The sequence below is a fragment of the Vigna angularis genome, chromosome 1, assembly GCF_016808095.1.
Source record: "Vigna angularis cultivar LongXiaoDou No.4 chromosome 1, ASM1680809v1, whole genome shotgun sequence".
In the NCBI taxonomy this organism is placed as follows: domain Eukaryota; kingdom Viridiplantae; phylum Streptophyta; class Magnoliopsida; order Fabales; family Fabaceae; genus Vigna; species Vigna angularis.
The window spans coordinates 60,202,817-60,222,326 of NC_068970.1; the positions used below are offsets into that span (position 1 = coordinate 60,202,817).

General features: G+C 32.5%; 1 protein-coding gene across 1 annotated transcript; it reads left to right on the forward strand.

Annotated features, from left to right (window-relative positions):
• Positions 1 to 861: 861 nt before the first annotated feature.
• On the forward strand, positions 862 to 9,245 carry LOC108325398 (protein MAINTENANCE OF MERISTEMS-like). Its single transcript, XM_052872925.1, has 4 exons — positions 862 to 1,179; positions 1,276 to 1,938; positions 2,026 to 2,607; positions 8,971 to 9,245. Exons 1-4 carry the CDS (start codon positions 862 to 864, stop codon positions 9,001 to 9,003), a joined length of 1,596 nt encoding a protein of 531 aa, XP_052728885.1. The 3' UTR covers positions 9,004 to 9,245.
• Positions 9,246 to 19,510: the final 10,265 nt, after the last annotated feature.

Consider the following 19,510-nt stretch of genomic DNA (forward strand, 5'->3'; position numbering starts at 1 on the left):
CCCACTTTCGTAACTCTCCCTCACTTCCGTAAGCTCTTCTCACTTCCGTCTCCAACTTCTCCATTTGTTTCTCCATTTATTCTTTGTTTATCGTTTTTGTAGAAGATCGTTGGGTGTGGAGCAACACTGGTGCGGAGGAAACAGCGTGTGCGGAGGAAACGAGCAGATCTGCGTCCCAGGTTGGTCTTTCACCCCGTGCTTGTCGACGATGTTACTGTGCAGGAAAGGCTGAAACGGATGTGGGACATCCGTTTGCCTTCGACGGATGTCCGACTTCCGTCGACGGATGTGGGATATCCGTTGAAGGCCAATCGGATATCCCACATCCGTTTCGGCTCTGCTGAATTTTTTTTACTTTTTTAATTGTTTTTAAATTATTATAACTGAAATATATATTTATATATTTGATATATTTATTGTTAAATGTTTTTAAATTTTTTTTTTGACTTAGATTATTATTTGTATTTTATAAATTTTTTTATTTGTAGTTTGTAAATAAATTGATTAAGAATTAGATACGAAAATTTTTATATATTTAAATTATTTTTATTTCTTAAAATAAATATTATCAATTTAATTTATTTAATATTAGTAAATTTGTATTTGTATTTATTTTATTTATAGTAAATTTGTATTTGTAATAATAATTAATTTAATAATAATTAAATGGAAATGTATTTAAATATATTATTTTAATTAATTAGCTAATTGTTTCTTTTATTTAATTTTTGTTGTAAGTTAATAAATTAATTATTATTAGTTTAATTTATTTTGAATTGCATTTTTTATAGTTTATTAATGATATTTGAAACAATAATTTATTTTAATTTTTGAAATTAAATAAACAAATCATTGTTAGAAATGGCAAGAACACGTGGTACATCTTTTAATTCTCGAGGTGAGAGTTCTCGAGGAGAGAGTTCGTCGCAGGGCGAAGCTCGGAGAAGACCTACCGTTTCTGCTCGTAGAAGTCGGGCAGCTCCTATCCAGCATGACCCCATAGCTGAGGAGCGAGCCGTTGAGGAACAAACATATGAGGCGTATGAGACTCATGGAGAGGAGCATGCAGATGTTCATGACATACAAGAGGATGTCGCTGGATTTCCTGGAGGTCCACACGATCATTCATTGCTGACGCACTATGTTCAGCATGTAGCTTATGCTATTTCCCAAGGCCGGGTGAGTGCAAAAATAAAATTTATTTTATTATTTTTTTAATAGAAAATTTATTTTATTATTTTTTTAATAGAAAATTTATTAAATATTGATGTGTAGGATCGAGGGGACACACTGAAGTTGATCTCCCACGGAAAAAAAGTAAATAAGTTAGGACCATGCCACGAGGGAATTCAAGACATTGTGTTGAATTCCAGTTTGATGCCTCTTACAGGGATTTGTTATGATTACGTTGATAAGGGGTTACTCCTCGGATTCATAGAGAGGTGGCATTTTGAGACCAGTAGTTTCCATCTCCCTATAGGGGAGATGTCGATTACTCTTGATGACGTCTCGACATTACTTCACCTGTCCGTGATGGGACAAATGTGTGATTTGGAGGAGTTGGAGTTTGAGGAGGCTCGTACAGCCCTTGTGCAACTGCTCGGCGTTGATGGTGGCACAACAGGTGCTGAGATGGAGGACGCACGTGGTCCGAAAGTCAGACTCAGCTGGCTTAGAGAGATATATGTTCAGAGGTGTGAGTCGCAGCATTGGGACTATGCTGCTAGAGCATATTTGTTGCATCTAGTAGGATGTACGATTTTTGCAAATAAGAGTGCCAGTTCTATATGCGTGTCTTACTTATTGTTATTTAGAGACGTACACGCGTGTGGCAGATATGCCTGGGGTGTTGCTGCACTCGCCTATTTGTACGAGCAGCTCGGGGATGCGAGTCTCGCGTCCACGAAGCAGATGGCTGGATATTTGACTCTATTTCAGGTACAATTATAACTTTGACATTTATTTCATGTATTTATTTCCATGTTCGAACATGGATGTAATTTAATTGAATGATTATTTTTTTAGAGTTGGATATACGAACATTTCCCTGGCTTGGGGAGGAGGCGGTTGGTGACTTCTTACGATGATACCACACCACGTGCCATGAGGTGGCAGAGCCCTAGACAGAGTTCCACTCTCGCAGAGATTCGGTCACAGTTGGATGCGCTGACATACAGTGGAGTTGTATGGCATCCATATGAGGGGCATCGAGGCATTCGGCCATTCTTCGACATCTGTATGTATTATGGATGGATTCGGATTGGTGACACCCTTTGGCGTCATTTGCCTGAGCGTGTGCTGAGGCAATTTGGGTTTCAGCAAGACATTCCACGATCACCGACTACGGTTCCAGATGCAGATGTAGTGGCCATTGATCATATGTGGTTGCACTTCAGAGCTCACGTTGTGAGTAATGTCAGACATGCAGCATCCCCTTCTGACTGTGTTGATGGGTACATTCAGTGGTTCAGAAGGGTTTCGCATCCTTATATTATTGTTACTGCAGATGACGCGCGACCGACTCTTGCACCTAGACAACGCCCCGATGTTCCACGGGAGGCACGACCCCATCGTAGATCGTCTCCACCTTCACCATCTGGCGCCCTGGTATATTATTTTTCATTGCTTATATTATTAAATTTTGATCACCTTGTTTATTTAATTGTTTGATATAATTATAAGGCAGCCTAGATTTAGGCGAATGGCGAGAATGTTACAGTCCTTGATATCGTGTCGTCATGTCACCGAGGGTACTGTTGCACATCAGGTGTCAGTGGACCTGCTTCAGATTGCTAATGAAGGCAATTTTAAAATAACAAAATAAATTCATAACAAAATTCATAACAAAATATAATTGAGTGATAAGTAATTTTAAAATAAATTCATAACAACAAAATATAATTTTAAAATAACAAAATAAATTCATAACAAAATATAATTGAGTGATAAGTAATTTTAAAATAAATTCATAACAAAATGCACTTACCTGCACAAAATGACATCCATGAACATGTCCTATACAAATTAAGCGATGTTGAGTGATATCAGAAGGTGGTGTGGAACGTAGTGGAAAGATAGTATAATTTTGAGAGTATGACAAACACACTAAGATAACGTTATATCGGTTAGCAATTGCATAACCAATGTCTGGTAATGTCATCCACTTGCTCGTGTTAGCCTGTTATGAATAAAAGTTGTTAGAAAAAACCCTTTGTGCAATAAAGAAACTACATAAAACGGGAAACACTTACCGTAGACAGTGACTGCACCAACAAAGAGGACCTCAGTTCTTCTAGTCTATCATAGCCTCCTACTAGGCTTGCATATTCATCACGCCATCCACTCAGTTCTTTGTACAACTCATTCCTCACAACGGGCCATGAATCTTCTCCGAGTCCCAACAACGCAGCAATGCATCTATACCCACAGTGACCATCAGCCACAACATCAACAACGTCCACAATGAAGGGGTGAGTAGTAGAATGAAACTGGTCTATCATTGGAACTCTCCTTTTCTTCATTGCTTTTGGCTTTGATTGTAATTTACTTCTCACAGATGAAGATTCTATGGTTGAATGAAAGGCGTCCACATACTCAAAATATGATGGATCCCGCGTAGTAGACCTTTCACTTCGTTTAACTTTACTTTTTTGTGCACCCTTTGTCTTGACTTTATGTAATGGAGGGACCATTGATGTCAATGTAGGACAAACAATTTCAAGTAACTTTTGCTTGATGGTGACTTTACCGCCAATGTCAACCTCATTGAATCGTTCTTCTACTTGTTTCAACTCATCTTTAATGGATAACTGAGGCTTAGTTTCATTTAATTCAACATTTGAGAAATGCAATCTTCGCCACATGATATGAAATTCACCTATAGGGATCATCCTAGGATCATATCGTGCTAATTCACATGCACATGGGACACCAAATGTACGTCTCAATACGCATCCACACTTTGAGGAGTCCAATCCTATCTGCTGCACTATTTTCAATTCCTTAGCAATGAGATCCAATGCATATCGAGACACACGCCCAATAAGTTCTCTATATATGTAGCCTTTAAAATAGTCACTCCTGAGCAACAAACTACTTTCAAATGACGCCTTAATCTTGTTGTGTTGTAAGATAATGACGTTATGAATACTATCCCAACAAGAACACAAATCACCCATACTATTGCCCAGAACTTTCTTCAGGCTCCAATGAGCAGATTCAGCCCTGAAACAAAAAAAAAACTTCAACAAGTACAAATAAATATTTATCTACAAAACAAATAAATAAAATAACATTACAAAATACCTATTTGTGGTTGTGTTCCCTAAATGCATTACTTTGTTCGTCCAGAACTTTACAAAGTATGTGCTGTACGGAATAATCCAATTCTGATTAACATATTCAAAGAACAAAGGCCATGATCTGCTTGCGTATTCAAAACCATTCACATACTCAGCAAACAAGCTTTCATCAGCACAATCCATCACATTTTCCCATGCATCCATCAACACTTCCCAAACCTCAGTAGAATGAACTAACATTTTGCATTTAGCTTTAACATTTTTAAGGATGTGGAACCGACATAACATCTGATATGACTCAGGGAATACACTTGATATGGCATTCATCAAAGCCAAGTCTCGGTCAGTCACAATAACTTTAGGACCACCCTCAGATGTTAAAAATAAACCTTTCAACTTTTCCAAAGCCCATGTGAAATTACTCTGCCTTTCAGTAGACAAGAAAGCAAATGCTGCTGAGAAGGTTAACCCTGTAGACGTCATACCCACAATCTCAAGCAACGGAAGTCTATATCTATTTGTTTTATATGTGGAATCCATCATAAATACAACATTAAATGAGTTTAACAATTTCACCGCATCAGGATGTGTCCAAAACAAGTCAGTAACAACCTTTGAATCATCAGCACACCTACTCCAGTGAATGTACTTATCCCGATCCAACAACATCATAAGTTGTTGTAGTTCAGTTCTGGACCCTCTTAATGATCGTTTATACGCATGCCTTGCGTTGTAGATTTGTTTAATCGTTGTGACATTTCGATCATTATTTTGTTTGAGTGTTAATAAAATATTTGCAGGTGTAACTTTACTCTTTGTCATATCAACCAGTAATGACTTCTCACTCGTATTTAACCTGCCAGCATAAGGGTGACCCACTAAAGTTTCAGCCAACTCATGGTTGTGATGTCCACACATCACCTTCAACACCCATCCGGCCCCATCTGAACATGGTTTACCCTTTAATCTAAACGGACATTCACATTTACGAGTGTCGTATACACTAGCCACTGCATCAGCTTTGTATTTCCTATATTTTCCCCCTCTTTCACATCCAAGTATGACATACGTTTTTCTTCCCCGTACACCAGTAGCTATGTCAGATCTTACTATTACCACAACAAATCCTAAATCAAAAGCCATCCCTCTTACCCATTGAATTAAGTGCTCCCGTGAATGAAATATTTCATTTGTTGTAAATCTATTTGTTAAATCTCTCTCTACAACTTTGCTAATTGATGAAGACAAATCAGATTTCAAACTACAACCAATCTGAGAATCCATATGAAGATATTCATTCATTTTTAATAATAATCACCTACAAAATTATAATGACCCTTATTAACATAATTAATAATTAATCAAACAAATATAAAAATATTAATATAATTAAATTATATATTTGATATAAATAGAGTAATAAATAATTTTTTTATATAATTATCAAATTATTAAAGAATTAAAGATACAAAAATCATCTATAACAAATTCATATTTTAACAAAATTATTACGTTTAAAAACTAACCATATATAACATTTAAAATTATAAATTTAAATATAACTTACTGTAAATAAAATAAACAAATAAAATAAAAACGAAACTTAAAAGGAAACTGTTTCTGGACGGATGACATCCTTCAACGGATGTCAACATCCGTTGAAGGATGTCATCCGTCCAGAAACAGTTTCCCTTTTACGTTTCGGTTTTATTTTACTCCTGATGCAAAGATTACAGGCTTGGATATTAAAAAGATTATTGGAAGTATGGGAAACGTTTAGGGTTGGGATTATAGGAAGGATTATGACTACGTACCTGGAGAGGAACCACAATAAGAACACTACACCATAAACGCACTGCACCACGTACTGTACCGAGAACAAGAGGAAGATTGCTTGATAATTCTTTTCACGATCACCAAGCTTTACAGAAAAATATTTTACTCATACAAGGAACTACGTAGGTTATCACTGAAATATGTTATAAATGAATAAAATTAAAAAACAATAATTTTTAAAATAAAATGTTACTGAGGGGCAAAATAGTAAAGGAAAGGTAGAGGAAGGGGCAAAAAAGTAAAGGGGAGGTGGAGGAAGAGATGCGTGGGGGTGGAGGGAGCAACTCCCAATTGTTTATCATTATTGTCTCGTTATTAGTGTTGCAATCACAAGCAAACTTTAAAAAGAGAAAAAATTATGCATCAGCCGGCCCTCCCGACACTTTTAACAGGGAAAAAGAAAATTTAATAACTGTTTTTTATAAGCACGTGGTAACTTATGATCGGTTAATTTCAAATATATAGATCAATAATATAAATACATTGTCTATTGTTAAATAATTTTTTAAGAATAATTGTTAACATATCAGAATTCTTTTAACCGTGACAATATTTTTGAAAATTTTTTAGAAGTAAAATAATATATATATATATATATATATATATATATATATATATATATATATATATATATTCACTGTATAATTATATTGTTTTCTAATCATGAAAACTTGTTGACTTTTATGTAAATCATCTTTAAATATTGGGCTCGTTTCTTAGCATCAAAGAAGAAACCTCATTCAAATTTTAAATATATATTTTCAAAAGTTCGTGTTAATTTTTTATTTTTAAACCCTTAAAAGAATTTCGTGTTCAAAGATGTATATAAATACTATTAACTTGTTTTATTTCTTTTCATCCGTCTAATAATATATTTATAATTAATTATGTATATAAATACTAAGATGCATGTTTCGATACTTGTTATGTTTTGTTGAGTGCGTATAAACTTTCATACGTTTTAAATAAAAGGAATAGTTTAAATTCTTTTAAAAAGGTGGAAAACACCACTAACATAACATGGAGCATTAAAACATTTTTGCTAAGTGGATTTGGTGAGTGATTAACCCCACAAAACATCATGCACCTTAACTTTGGCTATCTTAAAGTCTTCGCACTTAGCTATATCTGTCCCCAACACATATATACAATACATCATCAAACTCTAATTATTTTAATTCACAATTATATACTTCTCTTCATCTTCATAAATTAATATTATCTCACCAGTGTCACTATACTTTATCAAAACTAATTTGTTAGGTTATTTTCTTGATTGTTAAATTAAATTTAAAGTTAAAATTAACAATTATTTTATAAATAAATAATATGGCATGGCTCTATATATCTACTAAAAATTATCATTTCATAAAATAAAAAATATCCACTAGTATAAAATACACGTTTTATACCTGTGAAAATAGACTTTTTATACCTATTATTTTGTTGGTATAGAAGAAGGGTATAGAATATTTTCACTTTTTTACACCTGTTACACGTTAGGTATAAAAGTATGTTATTTATACCTAATATTCTGAAAACAAGTATAAAATGATATCACTTTTACACTTGCTAGTCATAGAATAGGTATAAAAAATGACTTTTTATATAATGACTTTTTTTTATACCTGTTTTGGTTTTAACTGGTGTAAAAAATGACTTTTTTTTAAAAATGTTTGATTTGTTTGTGCTATTATCCATATCTAGACGTGCCTAAAATTCAATTACATAACAGAGTCTAAATAATCAATATTAAACAAAATAATCAATATCATTTCTATTAACACATCAAAATATAATACTTACCTAACAAAATTTCTAAATATATATTTACATAGCATAGTTACTTAACATCGTTACATATAAAATAGTTTCTAAACTCAAAATGTAATATTGAAATATTTAATCATTTACAAATGGTTAAAAAATGCAGCCCACTGCCTCCGAACATCGTTTATGACATGTTGCTCCATTAGAGATGTGTCATCAAATATCTACGCATTGAATAGTTTGAGTCAAGTAAAACATTAAATATTTTCTTTGCCAATGAAATGTTTTCTTTGACTTATGACTCGCAAATATAAAGTCATATAATTTCATAACAAAGAACAAAACTCTTGACACTAGGCATAACAAAGCTTATTAACTTCCACACTGAGATTGAATTTCACTGGGAGTCCAAGTGAAATCCTATAAAAAGAACCCCTTCAGCCCCAATAACACACTGATAAACCTACTCATTCATAAGGTGAATCAAAATCAATCAAGAATTTAACTTTGATGTTTACTAGCTTTCTCTCTTACTAGCTTTCTCTCTTACTAGCTTTCTCTCTTACTAGCTTTCTCTGTGGACCTTTTCAACATCTTTTATAACATTCTTTTGAGAACAATACAATAGTAACAGAGGTCATATCAATGTTTTAAGTATCATATAATAGAAATCACTTGTCAAAGGCACATTAGGCTCTAAAAGAATACTACTTCCAGAAACATGCACTATGAACTAAGCTGCTTTGCTTTGGAAGAGATATCAATGCATCAGAATACGCATCAAGTTAACTAATAATTGCCATACAAAAATATCACCCAAGAAAGAGAAAGAAAATGAAAAAAAAACAAAGGAAAAAGACACAACAGCACTTGGACACCAGAATTTGAGCTTTCATTGAAAAAACTGTTTGAGATTTGATCATTTGAATCTTGTTTTGCTGTAGGTGGCTCTAACACCAAATTGAAAAATTGATGTTATTGACTCAAGAAAGTAATTACTTGCTATTGTATTTGCAAACATGAATATTACCTATACTTAGGCATTTTACTCTTGTGGTTCTAGGAAACAATTCCCGAAATTCATCACAATGTATAATGGTAGCTAAACCTCCTACAGAACATCCACTACAGGACAAAGATTGTAGCTTGCATTTCTAACCTGACATACCAGCAGTGCAGTAGACAGGACAAAGATCATTCCACCAAATGACAAAGCAATGCCTGGAAAGCAACTGTGGAGCACGCTTCATTTGCCTTTTCATCAAATCCACTACACAACTATCACATAACGAAGCATTGGAGAGAAATCAGACTGGAAATCTTCAGTAACATCCCCTGGCTCAGATACATCAGACAAATTTGTTTTCATCTTTTAATTTTGCCAGAAAAGTTAGAAACACAATAAATAGATGGAAAGAAAAGACCTCTATTCAGAGAAGGGTTTTGCGACAACAATTGACAGAAACTAACCAAAGTTCTAAAATATAATGTTGTCATGTTATTCAAATATTCAAGATTAGATATCCAACCGTCATTATGGTACACAATTAAAACTATTTTTTCTTTTGGTACCGGAGAAGAATACTTTTACGTCAATTAGAAAATAATGCACAAATGATATATAAAATATTTCAAATAATATTATGTTGTGTAGAAGGCTTAGTTCCACAGAAGTATGTATAGAAATATGTTTTTAATCACAGTTTTGTTCTTAAAAAATATTTTAAAAAATGAAAAAAAAAGAAAAAATATTTAAATTATTTTAAATTTTGACTCTTAAATTTATAAAACTGAAACATGTTTCAAAAGTTACACATTTGAAGCGTCAGGTTGAAAGTAGTATCATCTATAATAAGATTAAAGTAAAACCTTGAAAATAATGGGCAGAGAACGCTGCTTATACCTTTCGATTAAATAAATTAAGATCAAATAAAAAGGCTGCAAAAGTAAATAAATTAAGATCAAATAAAAAATCAACATGCAATTTTGAAAGAAAAATTAATGAACATGTATTCAAAATAATAATTGCACTGATACAATAATAGAGAACAAGACTGCAAGATTCAAAGAAAGGAATATAAAGTTATGAAATAACAAAATAATCATTGAATTTACCATGTGCAGTGCAAATATGAGAGTCCCTTCCACTTAACAAGATATTGCTTGACAGAATTATGTTTCGACTCCAACTTTTCTGCATCATTTTCAGTAGGCACCATAAGTCCTGTTCTTGAGCAAATCTTTACTTGCTCCAACATATCACATTAATTATAAAGGATGAAGCAGCAATAGCAAAAGTTACACATTTGGAAGAGAAAAGTAAATAAAAGCTCTTTAAAAAGATTGAAAAAAGACCTTTTTAAAAGATTACTATAATATAAAAAGAAAATTCTCAATTGTTACTGATGAATGACAAATCTACTTCTGAAGACTTATAGTATTTCAAGCCAGGGAAAAGAAATTCACCTACTTTAAAACATTAAAAATAAAAAAACTATCAGCAGTGATACAGAATAGTTCTTAGGTTATTATAACCCACTCGGGTGGGCCTATATATCTAGTATGGAGACAAACTATACAGAGTCGGTCATTCCTACTCTTAAGTTTTCATCCTATTCTTAATCTTCTTCTCTAACAAACAGGATGAGTCACAACCAATATACATATGATATGCAGGCAATTGGATGACTCAAAGTCGTTCAGATCAATGGTCCACAATAGAGGAAGACTCTGGCTTGATTAATGATTAACTATTAATAGGTTTAACTATTAAAATTTAGCAATAAATGTTATAAGTTTAGTTTCAAGTTTGGATTCGAGTCAGGAATACTTAACATCACTAGCTCAAGGATGGTAAGGTGTATGCATCCTTCATTTCCAAATTTCAATCATGAGACAGTAAAACAGCAAAGTATCAACAACATTATAATGTCAATTGTAAGTAGTGATAATTGTTAGAAAAAAAATGAGAACTAAAAATATATAACCACCTGTGACATTTAAAGCACCTCCACCCACGACATTTAGAGCAAAACCACCACTATAGCAGCAAAGATCAAGAACCTTTAGACCATCTGAAATTGTTGATATAAACTTCCGATTCTCACGCTGGTATGCATAAAATCCTGTCTTCTGACCCTTAAGTGAAATTGTGTATACAATTCCATTTTACACAATCTGAAAAGATCTTTAAGAAGTGAAAATGCAGGTCATATTTTCATATTCTTCAAGTTCAAAAAATAAGGAAAGCTTCCTACAGTGCCCAGATCTTAGTCAGAAGTAAGATTGACGATAAGGAAACAAAATACATAAACTGATAATGCTCCCAGCTCCTAAAGCAAATAAACTAAGGTACTTTGGAGTAGGTATATTGCTAGATATAACAAAACAGAGCATATGCACACATTAAATTTCATTCTTGTGTTGCGCGGAACCCTAATCGCCCAAACATAGCAAAAGAGAGGATCTAACCTTATAGAGGAGTCGCGGTCCAAGAACACGAGAGTTTTAACGAGCAGTCGATCGGGAAGAGTCGCGGCATTGGCGGTTTTGAACTTTGCCCTCAATGCAAAGGAGCTTGTGGAGGAGAATCGCGCGCGTGCCAGAGAGAAATAGGAGAAGATGTGAAGCAAAGATGAAGAAATGTAGAGAACTAAGAGAAGAAAAGAAGATTCGCACAGAGTGAAGCGGGAATGGGAATAGGAATAGGAGTAGGTAGAACGTTTAATATTTCACACCGGTTTTAAGTAAAATAGGTATAAAAATTATTTTCTACAATGATTCTGAATGTAACCGGTATAGAATTATTTATTATTTATTACGTAATTGTCACTATGTTATTTTTTATATCTATTTTTAGAGTAATTGATGTAAAAAAGTTTTTTTTATTTACCATTTTACAACCGTATTATTTTCTACACCTGATGAAATTGAAGAGGTATAAACAAACGCTATAAAAAGTATATTTTATAATAGTGATCGTCCCCTAAAATATTTGTATTCAAGGTGATGAAGATATGGATTTAAAATGTAGTTTTCTAAGTGAATTACCAAATACAGGATTTTCACATAATCTTTACTAATTAATCATTTTCATTCCATATTTTTTTCTTCAATTTAGTTATTTTTATTTCAATTAATTTTTGAATAATTGCTGTTTTGGGCTTAAATTTCGTTTTTATTTTTCACTTTATATTTGTTATTTTGTATTAATTTTGAAGGTATTGTTAAAGGATTAAATAGAAAATAATTTAGGATATAACCATCCAATTAAAGAAAATGAAACCTGTAAATCTTGTCTATTAAGTTGTCTAAATTGAACGGTTTAAACTTATTATTAACAACAAGAACAATATTTTCTTGGACATTTTTCAAACAACTTAAGGGTTATCTTATAACAAAATGTTATTAAATCAGCACTTAAACTAGATATTGAAAGAAAGAAAAAACCTTTTTCGCGAACGTTTAAGTTGCGTATTCTTAGATAAATTCTCAACTAATTTATTCTTCTTGCTACTAAAATGTCTTATTTTTCTTAAAAAAAAAACTTACGTAAGATAAATATTTAGTCCCTATAAAAAAATTCAAGATGTTAATAGAATTTCTATCCTCACATGCAGATATAAGCTAGAAAATCGTGAATTATGTTTTAAAAAATAAAATAAAACGTCATTGATGTTAAAAGTTAAATAATAATTGTAAGTTTTATATGGAGTGAAAATAAAAAGGTTGAATGGCATAAAAAAACAAAATCCACAAACGAGGAGCTTATGATTTTGTATTAGTGTATCGGGTTTCTTTTTTTGTTCAATATTCATACCTCACTAATGATAAATCTCGCAAACTTAATTCATACTTACGAAAATACGATTAGAAATTTAAATAATATATTTTTATTATTAGATATGGATTGTTATTTTTTTTTTCTCTAAAATAATTACTTGTTTTTCTTTATTCAATTACAGATAATGAGCTTGACTGAATTGTAATATTAATATAGAAGAATGAATTGATCAACTAATACTTTTTATGCTCAAGTATAACAGGAGGATCCAGCATATTAAAAACCTTTATCTTTTAGTAAGTGACTTGATCATGCTAATTTAAGATATTACTAATCGAGTTAAAAGACTTCAATTTTTAGTTTAAGGTATTGAGGTTAAGATAATAAGATGGATGTACGTATTGTTGACATTGAATTAATGTCTTTTACTTATAAATAAGTCTTATAAAGTTAATTATTTTCTTTTAAAACAGCTAATAAGATATACCACGTTTCAAATTGTCATGGTTTGTTACATCTAGTATCAAGTTGATGAATTAAATGAGAAAAATAACAAATTGAATTATCTGGTGAATTTGTCCCGTCAACTTACTGACATTTTTATACGAATTAAATATATATTTTATTTTTTAAACTTTAACATGAAACTAATTTGTTTTTATAAAACTTTCAAATAATTTGATTTTCAAATTTTAAAAATAAATAATACAATTATACAAATTAAATATGTTTTCTATATTTTAAACTTTAACGTGAAACTAATTTTTTTTTATAAAACTTTCAAATAATTTAATTTTGAAAACTTTAAAATAAATAATATAATTTTCATAACTTAACTACGCTAAAAAAAATCTTATATAATTTCACATTTTTTAACCTAAATGTCAACCTAAAACGACATTTATTACATAAATATAATTTAATATTGTTAGATTAAAATTATTATATTCATTTATTTTTTAAGTTTGAAAATCAAAATATATCAAAGTTTGGAAATGAAACTCAATTTCGCGTAAGTAAAAACATATTTAACCCTATAATATATATGAGACCAATAGCACAACCTCGTGCAGCACTGAAAAACATGGAACCATTAGCACAACCTGGTGCAGCGATAGAAAACATGGGACTGATAGCACAACCTAGTTTTGCAGTGAAAAACATGGAACCAGTAGCATAACCCCGTGCACTAGTGGAAAACATGGAACCAGTAGCACAACCTCGTGCAATAATTTAAAACATGGAACAAGTAGCACAACCTTGTGCAACAGTGGAAAACATGGAACTGGTAGCACAACCTCTTGCACTAGCGGAAAACATGGAGCTGGTAGCACAACCTCGTGCAACAGTGAAAACATGAAACCAATAGCACAACTCCATCCTGATAACCACGTAAGATGAGTTATTTAAAAACTACGTAACTTGATTTACATTGTTAACTTTTGGATTTATATCAGAGCCTCTTGTTGAGACTATAGTAAAAGGAGCATGGGTTAACATAATAATGGAAATTCTTCTTGTATCGATAAATGAATTTATAATTTATAAGTTACTACATCATGACACAATGAAAGAAGGCAGAACGAGAATATTAATAACTAAACAAATAGCACAACCTCGTCTTGCAAAAGCTGAAAAGATAGAGTTGGTAGCACAATCTCGTCCTCCAACAATGGAGCCCACAACACAACCTTGTACAAAAGTGGAAAAACATGGAACAGGTAGCATAACTTCGTGCAGCAGTAAAAAATATAGAAGCGGTAACACAACCTCGTACAATAGTGAAAAACATGAATCAGTAGCACAACCTCGTGCAACAATGGAAAACATGAAATCAGTAGCACAACCTCGTATTAATAAACACGTAAGACAAGAGTTATTTAAAAACTATGTAACTGGATTTACATTGTTAACTTTTGAATTTATATCAGAGACTCTTGTTGAGACTATACTAAAAGGAGCATGGGTTACCATAATAATCGGAACTCTTCTTGTACCAATAAGTGAATTTATAATTTATAAGTTAATACATCATAAGACAATGACAGAAGGCAAAACAAGAAGAATAATAACTAAACTTATAGCACAATCTCGTCCTACAGAAGTTAAAAACATGGAGTTGGTAGCACAACCTCGTCCTCCAACAGTGGAGCCCATAGCACAATCTCGTGCAAAAGTTGAAAAACATGGAACCGATAACATAACCTCGTGCAGTAGTAGAAAACATAGAAGCAGTGGAACAACCTCGTACTAGTGAAGAACATGGAACTAACAACACAACCTCCTGCAATAGTAGAAAGCATGAAACCGGTAGCATAACCTCTAGTAGCAGTAGTGAAAAACATGAACCACGTAGCACAACATCGTGCAGTAGTGAAAAACACGAAGCCGATAGCATAACCTCGTGCAGCAATGAAAAACATGACATTGGAAGCACAACCTCATGCAACAGTGAAAAACATGGAACTAGTTGCACAACCTCCTGTAGAAGTGCAAAACATATAATCGGTAGTGTTAACACCCAATTTCGTTCGGGTGACTAAATAATATAGGTCTTTTTTTTATTTTATCTTATTTTATGTCATTTTATGTCATTTTTATTTTATCTCTTTTTATTATTTTAATTATATTTTTATTATACTATATATATTATTTTATTTCATTTTATATTATTTTATTTTATACATTAGTCTTTAAAAAAAGAAGAAAAACAGAAGAAAACGAAAACTTATAAAAAAAACAAAGCAACGTGATCAATGAGACATCCATTTCAGTTTCCAACACTATCAATACTTTTTGGTCTGAAATCTTTTTCTCTCACCCATCTTTGGGAGCAAATATTTTGCTCAGTCATCTTTGATCGGTTCCCCCTAAGAGGAAATGCAAACATTAAAAGGCAATGAAGTGCAATAGAGTGGTCGAATTGTAGAATGGAGTAGTAGAACCCTCTGGCTTTGACTTGTGAAAAAAAAAAAAGAGAGCCTAGAGGAGGTAGAAACATGTAAGTTCTTCAAGTATCCCACTGTGTCATATACTAAAAAAAGAGATTTGAATAAAAAATACCAACGATCCTTCACCTCTCGCACTATCCTCACTTCCTCTACTCACTCAACAGATCCATCTCCTTAGAAAACCATTCCTCCATCATGCACATAAAAAATAAACCATTCTCCCAACCTACATTTTCCTCCACTAGTGAAAACAAAAAAGTTCTATTCCATCATAATCTTCTCCCCTCCATACCGTTCAGTACCTGAAAAATAGAGAAGAAAACACCTCCAAAATCTCTTTTTTCAAACCCGTCTTTTTTCTAGTTTGTCGTCCAGTTGCGATTCCGTTTGCGACAGGTAACACAACCTCGTGTAACAGTAGAAAACATGGAACAATTAGCACAACCTCGTGCAACAATGAAAAACATGGAACCGGTAGCACAACCTCATGCAACAGTGAAAAACATGAAACAAGTAGCAAACTTGGTCCCGATAACAACGAGAGACAATAATTATTTAAAAATTACGTAACTAGATTTACATTGTTAACTTTTGGATTTATATCAAATACTCTTGTTAAGATTATACTAAAAGGAGCATGAGTTACTATAATAGAAGATTAATGAATTTATAATTTATAAGTTACTATATCATGAGACAATGATAGAAGGCGGAATGAGAAGATTAATAACTAAACTTATAGCACAACCTCGTCTTGTAGAAGTTGAAAACATGGAGTTTATAGCACAACCTCGTCCTACAACAGCGGAACCCACAGAACAACCTCGTGCAAAAGTACAAAAACATGGAATCGGTAACACATCCTCCAACAAGAGTGAAAAACATGAAGTCAATATCACAACCTCGTGCAATAGTGAAAAACATGAAGATAGTAGCCTAACCTCGTGCAGTAGTGAAAAAAATGGCATCAAAAGCACAATCTCGTGCAACCGTGAAAAACATGGAACTTGTTGCACAACCTCCTACAGTAGTAGAAAACATGGAATCGGTAGCACAACATTGTATAATAGTAGAAAACATGAAACAAGAAGCACAACCTCGTGCACTAGTGGAAAAAATGGAATCGGTAAGACAACCTTGTGCAATAATGGAAAACATAGAATGAGTAGCACAACCTCATCTTGATAACCACGTAAGACAAAGTTATTTAAAAACTACATACTGGATTTACATTGTTAACTTTTGAATTTATATCAGAGACTCTTGTTGAGACTATACTAAAAGGAGCATGGGTTAACATAATAATTGAAACTCTTCTTGTACCGATAAGTGAATTTATAATTTATATGTTATTACATCACGAGAGAATGACAGAAGGCAGAACGAGAAGATTAATAAATAAACTTATTGCACAACCTCATCCTGCAGAAGTTGAAAACATGTAGTTGGTAGCACAACCTCGTTCTGTAATAGTGGAGCCCATAGCACAACCTCATGCAAAAGTGGAAAAATATTGAACCAATAGCATAACCTCGTGCAGCAATAGAAAACATAGAAGAAGTAGCACAACCTCGTACAACATGTAACTGGTAGCACAACTTTGTGCAATAGTAGAAAACATGAAATCGGTACCTCCAGCAGCAATAAAAACATGAAGCCGGTAACACAACCTCGTGTAACAGTGAAAAACATGAAGTCGATAGCATAACTTCATGCAACAGTGAAAAACATGGCATTGAAAGCACAACCTCGTGCAACAATGGAAAACATGGAACTGGTTGCCCAACCTCCAGCAACAATGGAAAACATGGAATCGGTAGCCTCCTCTCTTACATAAACTCTCCCTCTACTTTTTCCTCACTAGCTTTCTCACCCAAAAGTCACACACACATGCCTATGCAAGGTAGAAGTAATGCATCCTTCTTCTTCTTTCACTCACCAATGGGTACAACCACAAAACACCACCCCAAACTCTCTTCCTCCATGGTTCAACACTCCCTTGCAAACTCACCTTACCATGCAAAAGCCATTTGGTTTCTCTTTTTCTAACTTCAACTCCACATTCATATACCACAACTTAAACCGCATGCAAACCAAAATCCCTCTCCACTCTCTTATTTTTACAAGCAAACACCAACATTCACGTTAATTCACTACCCATGGTCTTCCTCTTTTCCACCAACTCCGTCTTATTCTCTTTCTCATTTTCATTAAAACATTAAACCCACATCACAACCCGAAGTCCCAACTCCACTCTCTTCTATTTCTAATAGCAAATACTAACACACATCCACTCATTTATCTCTTTTTCTCGTAACTCATCACACCCCCACACACCTTCTTTTCTTTTTCGGCATATCTACCTAAGTCAATCAAAATAAGAAATAGTCAACTACATTTAATAGATGCATCAACCTTAATCTCCAAACCAAACTCAAACCCTTAAAACCTTAGGTGGGCCCTATGTGGTCCACTCATTGAAATAAAAGAAAGCTTACAAAGAACCACCACACTCCTTTCCTTATGTGAAAACACATTCCCGTAGCCACCCTCTCACTTTTCTTTCACCATCACACTTAACAATGCTTTCAAAAGACCAAAGCAACACTAACTAAAAGAAAAGAAAAATGGTACTTTGACACACAAAAGTTTTTTACACTCATTTGAAACTATCATTTATTACTTTTTACTTTATTCTTTTTTGAAAAAGTACAAAAGTTTATACTTTTATAACTATTTTACCCTTGTAATATGTGTCAAATAAATGTAAAAACGTGTCATGGTACCATTAATCAAAATAAAATAAAATCAAACAATCCCTACTCACGTAAAAGAACCCATGCAAGGTAATAAGATAGACAAAGATCCAACCCATTATTCTTTCTCCTTCTTCCTTTCAAATTTACGTAAACCTTCAACCCCTTTCTCACTCTCTTTTTGTTTTCACATTTCACACACACATACCACTTCTTCTTAACACCGTCTTCTTCTTCCATTTTCCAACTCATTTTCACTCAACAACCCCTACAAAAATACACATCATCCTCTATTTACTAACTTCATCTCTCAATGTACCCAAACTTAACCATTAAAGCCAAACTCCATCCTCTTCCATTTCCATTTCTAGGATCAAACACTCACACTCATCCACACTTTCTTCTCATTCTAATGTAAAAATACTATACCCACACTTCTCATGAACTCACACCCACTCAAACAACCCCACAATTCTAATATATTGTTTTATGCAAAGTATGAAAGATGTTTAGTTATTGGATAATTGTATTGTTAGTTGTATAGTCGCAATTTCTCCAATGAGTAAAACTAATTCAATATAAATTTAAGTGTTTTATTTGTTGAGCAATTAAAAATTCACTTGGCAAACATATATGATTAATTAAGAAAAAATGAGAGTTAAACTAATTTAGATATGTGTTTAATTTATTAAATGAGAAGATTGAGTCGAGTAAAGACAATATTTTTTCGAGTTTAAATAATGTGTTTTTAAATGTTTATCAATGCTGAAATTGTTTGCATTTCACTAAGTTATTTTATATTTAAATATTATTATACTTGGATGATTGATGAATTTAGTATTTATTTTTATTGAATGATAAATTTGATATAAGTTTTTCAGTTATTATGTAATTGATGATCTAAATAACTATACATAAAATTTGAAATATATGATATAAATTTTAAATTATGTGAAATAAAATATGATTTAAATTAAAATGTTTACGAACAATACCAGATCTTTACAAAAAAATTAAAAGTATCAAAATAAATATTCATAAATTTTGAAGATAATAAATAAATAAAATATACTGAAATTAAAAATATTTTTATTTATACATTAGTTTATATAT

What these genes read in the sequence shown, in the direction of transcription:
- LOC108325398 (XM_052872925.1), top strand. Translation starts at nt 862, where the DNA reads ATGGCAAGAACACGTGGTACATCTTTTAATTCTCGAGGTGAGAGTTCT. An exon ending in ATGCTATTTCCCAAGGCCGG is followed by an intron (nt 1,180 to 1,275) that starts GTGAGTGCAAAA and finishes ATTGATGTGTAG; the next exon opens with GATCGAGGGGACACACTGAA. An exon ending in CTTCACCATCTGGCGCCCTG is followed by an intron (nt 2,608 to 8,970) that starts GTATATTATTTT and finishes TTGTGGTTCTAG; the next exon opens with GAAACAATTCCCGAAATTCA.